The following is a 12,567-nucleotide window of genomic DNA, read 5'->3' as shown; positions in this document are numbered from 1 at the left end:
AACATCTAACAAAAATCTCATCACAGACCTGTGTTTCCTCAGAGTGGAGGGAGTAACCTTTAATCCACTCACTATCATCACACAGCCAAAAGAACAGCAGGTCCTCGCCCATAACTCACCTCCTCTATGTCTGCGTTCCTGCGGGCCTTGTAAATGAACTCCCCAATAGCCACAAACACAGAGAGGACCAGACCAGCGGCCAGGACGATGAAGATGCCGCCGATGTTTTCCACGCCCAGAGCGTTGGCCTCCTTGTTGTCCTCCTCTGGGCAGCCATTGCCTCTCCACCACTTCTCCTTCATCATGTGCAGCTTCCCTTCCTCCTGCAGCTGAAGGATGGCAATGGTCACTTTATCCCTGTATGGAGAACCTGGAGAGGGACAAAGCAAATAGAAAGACATTTCACACTGGCAGAGCAATTACATCCTATTACTTGTTCGTCATTTTTTATTGATAAATACCTTTAAATGTCCCATTAATAAAATTTGATATGGCAGTCCTGCTGAGGCACCACTCTGTTTACTTTGTTTACAGTGTTTTAGTGAACCATGAGCCTTTTTACTGTTAAATTTAAGCCTTTGCTACAATAACATAATCAACTGTGGGTGACATGAAACATGAATCTACATGCATCCTGAGCATAAAAAACTCTAATTTGCATTTGTAATGTTTACTGCTGTTTAAAATGCAAATCCAATAACAAGTTTTCATATGCACATAAATTTGTACTCTCTTCTTTTTAACAGTACATTTCCATCATCACTACTGCCTGTTAATAATATACAAGTCAGTCTTTTGTTATATCTGGAGTATAAATTGACATTGCAACTTGGAGAAGCTTTCCACCATAACCTAATGTAGGTTAGAGATGCAAAGTTAAGCCTGAGGTGACTGACTGGGACCAAAGACTCTGGATGAGAAGAAGCCTCCAGAAATGAGGGTAGGGAGCAGATGAGCGGATACAAACACATCTGACGACCGCTCGGGGAAGGACTGCTACAGGAAGAAGGAGAGGAAACTACAACAGAAAAACACAAGGGAGGTGTGGAGTGGGATGAGAACCATCCATGAGACCATGAGATTAGGTGACTGCACATCCACGCTGTAATTCCCTCAGGCGCTGCCCTCTTCTGCCCTTGCCCCAGGTGTCGTGACACTCTAGGGCCTACAACATCCAGGATCACCTGTTATCAGGTGGGAAAAGAGCTGAATAGACTCAGTTGTCAGCCCAGGCCCTGAGGGCATCAGCCTAAGGGTGCTAAAGTAGTGTGCCTCTCAGCTGCGTTCAGTTCTTATGTGTTTAACCTAAACCTGAACCCATACAGAGTCCCTGTGCTGACAAAAGCACCACACAACACCACTGCTCAGCTCTCTTGTACAAGAGAAGCCAGAGCCAGCTTAACTTTCTGAGGAGGCTCTGCTCATTATGCATCTTCAGTACTACGCAGCAGATGTTCTTCTATTCTGTGATGGCCATCATTATTTTCCGTACTGTAGAATACTTTCAACAGTAATAGCAGAGTGAGAGCAGCTGTCAATGCTAGAATCAACAGGCTCATCAGGAAGGTTGGTTTGCTGATGTGAGCAGAGCTGGAGTCTTTTGTGGAGGTGTATCAAACTACACCCCTCACATGCTATCCTCATCCTGCGGGGGGTGACAAGTGTTACCATTGATCCTTTGCATGAATCTGTGGAAATCACACTGTTCACTTTGGAATTATTGCACCTTCCCCTCCTGTATATTGCATGAGTAATCCTTTGTTTATTTCCTCGAGGACGAATACCTTTTAAGATTACATATCTTACCCAATAATAGAGTTGATAAAAGACTTTACTAATTGCTACAGAGTATATATACAGTATGTTCTTGATATTGGCAGCAAATGGACATCTAATTACAGAAATTAACTGGACGGGGGTGGCCCAGTCCTAATTATTTCCATTGTTGTGCCCACACATTTAAATGTACACCCTGGACTTGTAAGCTTCTAGGCATGGAAATGTGCAATGTATGCAGGTGTGGAGTGTGTTTTGCTCAGCAAAACTACCCCAGAAAATTGGCTCTATAGTGGGTCAGGCATTTGAGGAGGAGAATATTTTTTTAGATAAATAAATTATGAGAAAATAAAAGATAAAAAACATCTAGAGAGGAAAAGAGAAAAAATAAAAGGCAAACACAAGATGTTAAGTACTCCTTAAGTAAACTGCAAACATGATCCAGCAGGTTGACTCGCATCCAGTTTAAGTTCTCAATCCACCAAACTGGCCTGAAACCTTACATAGACATCTGCACTGAACAGCTGGCAGAGATTTGAAATGGAAGTGCATTTGCACGTTGAGGACACAGGATAGCAACTCTGTACTTGAACTCCTGAAGAATGAAAATGCAAATTCCAAATAAATTGAAGTTTGTATCTACAGTACAAAGCCTCCATTTACAGAGGTTCTATTAAAATTCCACTCTGGTAACACCATTGTCAAAGGACCTTCAGTACATTTTAATATTCTCAGAAGAGTTTGTGTGAATGTGATTTGTGCAGTACACTGTATTCTTGTCTGTGGCTTCTTTTAACCAACTTAGAAGCTAAATGTGTGCAGCCTGCCACAGAGAACAAGCAATGAATGCCAGAAAGTTTATCGGACCATAAAACAGTTGGTCCCTGTTGAAGTCACAAGGATGACTACAAACGTGTCTGTCAGAGTACAATGTCAATAACTGTCCGCAGCAAAAAGTTTTGGTCACATTTCCAATATATGTGGAATAACAAGACAATAAAAAAGTATATGTATGAGTGTTTAAATCTCTGACTCATTCTTCTTACCAATGGGTGTTCCCACCCCATAGCCTTTCGAGTCTATAAGACCTCCGATCTGGGTGAGGTTGCAGTTTCTCTGGCTGATGTACTCGATGCTGGTGGACTCCATCAGCATGGCGTAATCTGTCGTCAGGACCCGGGTGATGCCATCCTTGTTGTTCTTGACCAAAGCAGTGTTCTTCCTGCTGCTCATAAACGCCCACATCTTCTCATAGGTGGAGATCTTTGATTTCTGTGAAAGGAAGCAAACAAGCAAAAGTTGGTAAGAAGTGTTATACATTTGTACTCTGTGCTTATGGCTGTGTATATACTCATCATACATGTACTTTACTATATTTCAAATACTTTCATAAACGCGTGTAAGTTTAACAGATGGATGTGTGGGACTCTATCTGTCTTTGAGCATGTCTTGGTGTATGTGTGTGTGTGTGTGTGTGTTTCTCCTTGCTCAGTCAGAGAAAATGGGACAGCTGTGTGCTAAATCTCCTCCAGCTGATTCAATTTGTTCAAGCCATCAACACAGCCTGCTTCTTCCTATCCAGGCAGCCGTAATCACTGGCTGCAATCTGGGAGGATAAAGCCCTGCATGGATCACCCCCGCTGAGCCACCAGGATGCAAGGGGAGCCGGCGGCGGAAAAGAAGTGACAGCCCCGTCTGAGGACATCAGTACACTGATACATTATATAATTTGAACTAACACATTAACATATGTCAACACTGACACCCCCAAAACACAGGCACAAGTGGTCTTAACAGGCATCCTCTCCACTTCCCATCATATACTCACCTCTTGATGCATCTATGGCACTTTTCAGTGAAGTAACCGCAAGTCTTTTTCTCTGGCTCTGCCTTTAGATTTTTTTTACAGGACACAAGAGCAGCTGAGGGAACCCTTATGACCCCAATTTTATGGAAGTGAAGGAACTGTCACTGAGTCATAGTCACATCTACAGATATGACAGAAATGATAGAATATAAACTGACCAAAGATGACCAAATGGGACTAACAACTGAGACTATTGTGTTCAATGGGTGATATTAATATTAGTTCATTTGGTACGAAGAAGCCTGAGAATATTTATGTAAGATATTCAAATACAAAAACACAGTATGGCTTGATCAGGAGCAATCACAGGTCTATTTTTGCTTCAAAGCTTGTTAAAAACACGTCTCGAGCTGATCTTGAGATGATATAATTAGAGGTAGGATGTTTACAAGTATAGGCAAAGTTAAAAACTAAGTGGAAAAATCACAGTTATTTGCTCTTTTGCTTAAGATGACTCAAAATATATGGCTGTAGGGCTGATTGCCTTTTGTATGTTTTTAGTAAAACCAAGAACAAACATTTTAATGGAAGGACAGAATATTCAAATCATAAGGATTTTTTTTAAATACATCAAATTTAAGCATTTTATGCGTTTAACATGGGAAATTATAAATGAAGGCTGTCATTTGCTAAATTCACCAATATGTACAACATAATTTGACAGGCTCTACAAGTAGACATGAATTTTTTTAAAAAAGCAAACAGGCACTTTGGTTAAGTTAGAAGCTACTTTAGATGAAGTTACACTTACATTTAGGAGGAACGTTCAGGAGTCCACACCAATTTTACCTTAAAGAAGGTCATGGTGGATCCATCCCTCACCGCCCCATATTCAATCCTGGTCTGCTTCGCCAGGTCATCTGCCGAGTCAATGGGTGCATCCATTCGCTCCACTGTGAGGAATGCAGCCAAGTTGGCCGTGTAGGAGGAGATGATGATTAAGGTGAAGAACCACCAGATACCCCCAACTATACGAGTGGACAGAGCCTTAGGCATCAGCTCCGAGCCTGCGTGCACAGAGATGGGGGACAAGAGGTTAAAAGGGAGCTTAAAAGGTAAAGGTCTGAAAAAGAGAGATTAAGGATTAGGGTTGGAGAGGGTAGAAAAATGTTGATAATGTAGGATGAATGTGCTATCATCAGTACGGTAGATGCAGAGTGGTAGTAAGTGCAGTTTGTGTGTATACAATGTGTAGATGCTCTCAAAACAAAACAAAACAAAAACAATGAAAAACATCTATGTTCTTGCAAAGCAAAGTCAAGTACACCGGTCCAAATGGGGTTATCTTAATAGCTGGATTCACACCAGAGCTCCAATTGGATTTTCGCCTTAGCTCTAAATGACAAATTGAGCAACTGTGTTTATTTCCCTCCGCTGCACCTAACACAAAGTTGCAAAAGAAATATATCAGTGTCAAAAAGCAAACATAATAAAACAAAAAAGTACAAATTAGAGGAACCAGAGATGACAGACAAAAGAAATGTGAATATAAAGCAAACGAGGGAACATGAAAAAAAAATATAATGAGACATAAAACTGAAACAGCAGAATGAGCACCATAATTTATCCTTTCTTTTCTGTGCAGAGAAAAGAGGAAATGAGAAAAGATTAATGCAACTTAATGTGCCAGGTTTGAGGACATTTGTGCCTATTTTTAAACCCTTTTCAGTTTGAGTGGACAAAAGCTTAACTACGCATTCAGAGTAAAATACAGTTTCTTGAAGGTTGGTTTAACAGTCATGTACTGTCATGTTACAGCATCCCACAGAAAGCTCAAGGCCAACGTAAAACTTACACACACATACAACACATATATACAGAATATGACAAGTTTGAGCTTGAGTGAAAGAAGATGGTGGAAAGTAAAATGGGAATCCTACTAGAATCCTAGAAGGATCCTGGTTTCCAGGTCAGAAACCGAAACAAACCAAAATATAGAGGACCCTACATTGTTAATAAAAGCTTCACTTGCTTGTCTCTCATTTATCTCATGTATCAAAACTGACACATTTCTGAAGAACTGAAAAGTTGACAAGTGTAGCTTGCTGTCAGCAGAATCACAAACGTTTCATCAGCATTGCCATTTTGTTGTAGACTGGTGTTGTCTGTAGGTTTATTGGCCGTCCAATCGGGCATGTCAGACTTATGCTGCCCAAAGCTCCTGCCTTGTGGGAGGTGAAGTCAGCATGAAGTGCAACATAATTCTTCTAACGCGGTACAACACATGGGAGTCACAGAATATAGGGAGGCGAGTATTGATGTTATGAATTAAACAGCTTAGAGCAGAGTTTACATTGTCAGTACAGGCTTTACTGCTGTACAGGGAGCTCAATGGAAAGCACTACAGGAAAAACCCAGTGGCTTTTGCAGCCTTTGTCTTTCAGTAATCCCTTTGAACTTGCAATAACTGTTTTCTTTCAGTTGTGTGTCTGACCACTTGACAAATTCAAGTCCAGTACGTCCTTTTAGGTCTGTAAAGGTCTCCGGGGAGAGTCCCCTCTGGGGGATTAGATCAGAAAATGCTTCTAGCAATGTTCTAGTGGACAAGGACAAACTAGTATTTTGTTTGAGCACTTTAGCAACCCCTTTCACATACTGGTAATCATTTGATCTATTGTTAATATCAAAACATTGATTATAATCGCTTTAACTGTGAGCTAAATACCTTGCCGCATGAGAGCTCCAACGCCAAACCAGAAACTGTTGAGCAGTGTGAAATTGTTTTGTATTAGAGTTGAGGACGGGTTGCATGGGTGTGGGTTGTACCACTCGTATGGAGTAAACCTGCAAGACAATAAGACAGAGACAACAACAGAGAGAAAAAGAGATGAAAGAAAACTCTAATATATAAGGGATGTACTGGAGCTGATCTTGAGCAATGGGGGGGCTCACTGGTTCGCTTCAACACAGCCTTCAAATCAACACTTCACCTTGATTTGCATTCTGATTCTCACAACAAAATCTATTTCACTTCTGTGTTGCTAGGTGCAACCCATTGGCAGGGGTTTCACACACTACCTGGGAGGGAGGGAGGAGTGCGAGCCCGCAATTACTCCCAACTACTTAACAACCACAATGAAAGCCAATCTGGCAGCTGACAGGCAGCTAGGAGCACATTCTGGGTTATTTTAGAATAACTACGCAAAATTAAAAATTTGCTGGAGTGCGGTCAAGCCAATTATTCCAGTCTTGTTGTGATTCTAGTCATGTTAACTTGATACATCAGGCTAATTGTGTATCATTTTAAAATGATCAAAGCTGGAACACTTTAAATTATTAACAAAAGAGCTGGCAAAGTGGACACTGGTTATGGAGAGTCACCATCATATATATCCTACAGTATACCCTCAGCATCTCTTATATTTTTCTATCCCATCATACATCATCTTGTCACCACAAGCACCAATCAATCCTCCTACCTGGCAATCACAAAGAGCACACAGCTAACTCCTGTGCAGGCCAGCAGCACATACATCCAGATGTCCGGAGACAGGGGATTAAGAAAGGAGAACACGCCCGGGTTGGTGCCGTTTGGTTTACGGTACAGGATGCTGATGCCTAAGGTCATGAAGGGCTTGGAGAAGTCAATGACTTTCTCTCTAACATAAGTGATGGTTAGGGGAGCCACTGCAAGGTCTGCGACCTGGAAAGACCAGAAGATACTACAGGTAGAACAAGTGCTGCTCAAGGTTACACATGATAACTACCAAAACTACCAATCCCTACAACATGTACGAAACTAACTTTGTGGAGTCTTTTCAACTGCTGAAACAAAACTGAATCATACAGAACAGTATTAAAGCTGCAAGATATTGATGGAGGAAAGAATTTTAGCGGTTATATATGTAAGAGCAAAATTCATTCATGATTCATAACTAAAAGCCTATAGCCGCAGGGTGCAACGGGTCCAAACATCATAAGAGCATTGATTATAGTGCACCTCCTACTGACATTGTCAAAGGAAGCAATATGATTCTACATGTCGCACATAACAATAATAGTAGTCATTTTGTCCAAATCAAGACACTGTCAGAGCTGCTTGAGCATATTTCTTTTATACTCCTATGTCACTACATTTCAGAAGGAGCCATTGTATTTATTTATTTTTTTACTCCACTACACTTTTAATGTATAAACTCACATGGTCGATCAGCTCTCGGACCATCCCGTTCCACTCTCCCTTGTCATTCTGGGCTCCGTATTTCCCATCAGCCACCAGTCTGACTTCATATGTGAAACCCAAAATGTTGGAGAGCTCTTTCAACAGGTCCAGGCAGTAGCCTTCGAAACGATCGTTCCCAACCAGCTCCTTGTCTGACTTTTTATACATCACATATGGATTTTCCTGTATAACAAAAGAAAAGGCTGTTTTTCACCACTTTCAAGACATATTCCTTATTCTGATCATTTTCTTCACTATGCTATCTGAGCACAAGTTTTAAAGTTTTAATCTTGAAGATGCTTCACTTCACAGAATTTGTCTGTGTGAATAATTACAAAAAATACAAATTCAAATTATCCAAACTATTCAACATTTCCTCACCTAAGCCCCACTCCTTCCCACCACTTCCCCTCCCAGTGTCTTTTCCTCTATTGTCCCTCTATCTGCACTCCACACGTCCTCATATGTACCCCCCTCCTCCTTCCTACGCTGTCCTCTGTTTAACCTTCCTCCTTCTTCCTCACCAATATCGTGGTAACAATAAGAGTCCGGTTAGCCAGAGAGTCTGTCACATTGTTATTCTTGTCTCGATTGGACTTCTCAGTCAGGTTCATCCCCCTGTACGAGTTCCACACAGCAATCTGGAAAGGCAAACACAGCTTCAGATTTATTGAACCACATTTTCTGCTTTGATCAGAGCTACAGGAAGTTACATTTCATGCTCGCAACTGGAGCCACCATGGAAGACAAAACTGCCATATTATTTAAGGTTTAAATACATCTGTATTTGTATCATCTCTAACACTCATAGAAGATTGAGTGATGATTGTTTTTGTTTTTGATTATTTTTGATACCAGATATACAAAGCCTGATTTAGTCTCAAAGTCTTAAGAAGAAACTAAAAATTCTTCCAATACACTGCATATTAATCATATTTTCTGATTCGTCGAACAGAAAAATGAAAAAGAAGTATAAAGGTTAAAAGACCTGACAGTCCTGGCACCTTTTCAACCTTCTGCTCCATTCACTATTCTACAGCATTTCCCTTTGCTGAGCCTTGCTCTGATGATTCTGGGCAAAGTGCCTGAAAACTTCATCTCATGTACAGTGAATATGAAAATGAAGAGGTTGTTTTTTTTTTGTTTTTTTTTTTTTTAAAAAAAAAGAGAGTTGCTGATTGCAGGCGTCAGGTAAAAGTTTACAGCTATTCATGAGCAAAGCAACATCACTCCTGCTGTGTGCAGTGATTTATCTGACTCTCACATATTGTACAGCCAGAAAAAAAAAACAAAGCTGTTTTTCATAATAAATGTGAAGGCAACTGTTTCTTTATGATGAATTATTGCTCTTGATTGGCATGGACATCTGTTACCCTTTATATTTCATTCTGTTTGAACCTGAAATACTTTGTACTGACAGTAGGAAGGGCAATTTTGAATACTGTGTACTGAAAAATAAAAAAATAAAAAAAAAACTGAAAAATATCCATATATATCAAACACAGTAAAGAAACATTACTTATATGTGGTTATTTTTCTTGAACATAAAGTTGAAAAAAACATTCTGATGATAATCAATTCATCATTTTAGTCCATTTTAATTGATAATAAATTTAACTGTTTCAGCCCAACTTGAATACGATGGTGAGGAGTTAGAAATAACACCAGCAGGGACAGCATGAATGAAGAAGGGCAGGATGTGGGGGGGTTGTAGAGGTTGACATAGCACTTGCCCTCCGGACTGTCACAGTAAATGTGAATGAGAGCGTCCAGTTCGTCGGACGAGGCGCTATAATCCAGATAGTTTGCAGATTAGGACTGGCATCTGGCAGCTGGATTTTGACCCTTTCAAATCCCCTCACTGGTTAAGAGCTGAGCAAAGGTCGAGGGGGCTCATGACAGTGATGCAATAAAGTTAAGTGCATTAAATGATCAGGACTCATTGTTAATAAGAACTAAAGTGAATGACTGAGACGAGCTTTTCTCCTTTAGCTATTCGGCCTGTGAATAAAAAGTAATGAATTTGGGGATTTTTAGGCAGAAACACAGGCCCGTTCATTCATTTCACTGCATAAGAGGATGAGTACAGGTGAACGCATCAGTACTTTTTAAAATTAAACTGAGCTGAGGTAAAGTCTTATTTTTCACAATTTATTTTTCAGAAAAAGGCCTACATGGGATTACCTATTGGAGAAGATAACATGCTTTTCACTCCTCATTACGTTCTATCTTATTCGGTTCACCCAGTCAGACAGATAGAAAATGTTCTCACTTATAACCTTGCTAAAAGCACTCTATATCTCCACTGTGGCACTTCTGCACTCTGCGCAGGAGTCCATAAATCTGTCTTATCTCTGGACACTGCAGATGAGGAACACAGTGGATGGGGTTGGATTTAATTAATTGTATTGTCCTGAATCTCAAAGATAAATGGACAGAGTAAGAACAATATTTTTGGAAGTGTGGAGGGTCCCAGTTTGCGCAGTTTCACGTAACCTAGCTCATGTTGCATGCTGTAGAACTGTATTATTTTTGGGATTATCATCCTCCATGAAATATCAACTGCATGATTAGTCTGAAGTTAAAATAATAAAATAATGTCAACAATCCAATAAAATCAATGTTAAAATACAATCTAGAACAACTGCATAGCATATAGTCATCATCTTTTAAACCCCTAAGTCATGGATCGACTGTGTGTAGCCTTGCAAATTTATCGTGCGTACCAGAGCAGCTCGCAACAACAAAGTGTGCTATAAAAACTGACAGGAATTCTCTCTCATGCGCTGGGAGTAAAATGTTATCTATGAGTCCTAAAGCTCATCTCCATCCAGAGCCAAATCAGACTGGAGAAGCGTTACCAGAGAGCGGGAGACACACTAAGCCAGGCCAAGAAAGCTGAGGAAAAAAAAGTTATTTCCAGAAAGTCAACAACTTTAAGAGAAAATAATTTATTTCCCAGGAGACTTTCACTTTGTTTAGTCCCATCATCCTCTTCAGAGTGTATTTAACACTCCAGCGCCCAAGAACTAACATGAATGCTACGGGCTGATAATTCATTTTTCATGACCATAAAGTCAGGCGTTTTTTGTGATGTGCTTACCATATAGTGGAATTTCCTCCAAGGGGAGGCTTCTGAGGGCTAAAAAGTACTGAATGGAATTAAAATTACAGAATAAATCACTGCTCCTGTACCTTGACAGCTGTTGCCCGCCTACATACCTGTCTGTCTGAAAAACTGAGACAGACGGAGAAGAGGAACTTTGCCAACTTCCGATAGTTAACTATGTGTTTGAGAGGATGAATTAATTCAACATTCGTTCCTTTATTCATCATTGGCACTTTGGTGTTTACAGTATATTTTGTGATTTAAGAGGAGTCACACTCAAAATTAAACACAGAGCTAGTAATAGTATACATTTCCTCTATAATTGTGACAAAGGAAGGAATTATCTAATGAAAACAGGTTTGATCTGATTCACATCTTAAACAATCACATTGGAGTGAGCATTTAACTTGTGCACTGGCCCATGTGTCAATCAAAGCCCAACTGAGGAGGTCTGCTCTCCTTACAGCAAGTCTTGACGCCCAACTTAAGCTGTCGTGTCCGCCGCAAACTGGATCCCTCTCGGCTGCAATTAAATGCTGCTAGACTCTATCATTTCCATGAAAGTATGAAGGTAGTCTAATAGTAAAGTACATTATAAGTAGAGGACTGAGAAGTCTCTGCAAAAGCAAAGGATCTGCAGGATAAATTCACTTATTACTTTCAGCCACTAGCTGTGAAAACTGAATGACATTACATTAAGTGAAATTGCAGGACTTAACTTCTAACTTCTAATGGAAGTATTGCTACATCTACTCAGACAAAAGAAATTTGCTATTTTTCCTACTAGTGTTGATAAAGTTTTGACAAGTGTCAGGGCCATGCCTGGACCCAAACACGGGGAAAACTGAAATGTCAAATACAGTACATGACATCGCTGTACACAAAGTCAGTGAAGAGAAACAAGGTTGACAAGGCAAGGAGCAGGGAGGTGCATGGCATACAGAGAGAAAAGGGGGAGGTGGGGGAGGCAAACAACAGATGCTAGGACCAAACAGGGCGCTGGCACAAACCTTGATCCACCTTTTCGTGAGGCGACTTCCGCCCTCCACAATACCCTTTAGAAAATGCGAGGATGGCAACATGATGCACAGACAGTGTGGAGAGAAATAATCAATTGTTGCAGCGTTATTAATGCTCACGACTGGAATCTAAACCAAATAATTAATGTGTGGATGAATAACAGGAAACAAAATGTACATAGTACCTCTGTCATTCATACACACAAACACACACATACATACAGGCCATTAATGGAAAGAAATCAGACAGCGTGGAAGCAGCATGAGAGTGGTGTAATTGGCTGTTCCAGGCCTCTGTGCTCACCCTGGCAGTGCCGTCCTCTTTGAGGCTGATGATGTCCAAATCAAAGTCTCTCCTCAGGCCATCTGTCTTATTAAGAACAATGTGCCCTGTCAGTCCGTCCCACTGTGCCTACAGAGAAGAGATGCAGAGGGAGAGAGAGGCGCCGCCTGAGTTCCTTGTATGTATGTGCGGAGCCTCATTGAAGCTTTGGAGAAGACTCCCAGGAGGAGAAGTGAAGGGGATCGAAGCAGTGAGAAGAGGCCAGTGTTGACAGACAGCTCACAGGTTCACATCAGGTGAAGACTGGGAGACATCTACAGATCTCAATATGCATAAAAGCTTATGCTGTCT

At 40.7% G+C, this 12,567-nt stretch overlaps 1 protein-coding gene across 2 annotated transcripts in view; it reads right to left on the bottom strand.

Annotated features, from left to right (window-relative positions):
• grik1a (glutamate receptor, ionotropic, kainate 1a) overlaps positions 1 to 12,567 on the bottom strand; it is a 30,841-nt gene that overhangs the window by 2,879 nt on the left and 15,395 nt on the right. For both annotated transcript variants that reach the window (XM_018691158.2, XM_018691157.2), the window contains exons 8-15: positions 12,238 to 12,345; positions 8,330 to 8,446; positions 7,785 to 7,988; positions 7,063 to 7,286; positions 6,309 to 6,427; positions 4,433 to 4,650; positions 2,823 to 3,048; positions 120 to 370 (exon numbers count right to left, since the gene is read on the bottom strand). In XM_018691158.2, coding sequence (XP_018546674.1) covers positions 120 to 370; positions 2,823 to 3,048; positions 4,433 to 4,650; positions 6,309 to 6,427; positions 7,063 to 7,286; positions 7,785 to 7,988; positions 8,330 to 8,446; positions 12,238 to 12,345 — 1,467 coding nt within the window. The remainder of the gene's footprint in view (positions 1 to 119; positions 371 to 2,822; positions 3,049 to 4,432; positions 4,651 to 6,308; positions 6,428 to 7,062; positions 7,287 to 7,784; positions 7,989 to 8,329; positions 8,447 to 12,237; positions 12,346 to 12,567) is intronic.

Source organism: Lates calcarifer, linkage group LG20 (genome assembly GCF_001640805.2).
Source record: "Lates calcarifer isolate ASB-BC8 linkage group LG20, TLL_Latcal_v3, whole genome shotgun sequence".
NCBI classification, from domain to species: Eukaryota; Metazoa; Chordata; class Actinopteri; family Centropomidae; genus Lates; species Lates calcarifer.
The sequence above is the reverse complement of the archived record's forward strand: the minus strand, read 5'-3'. Positions and strand labels throughout refer to the sequence as shown.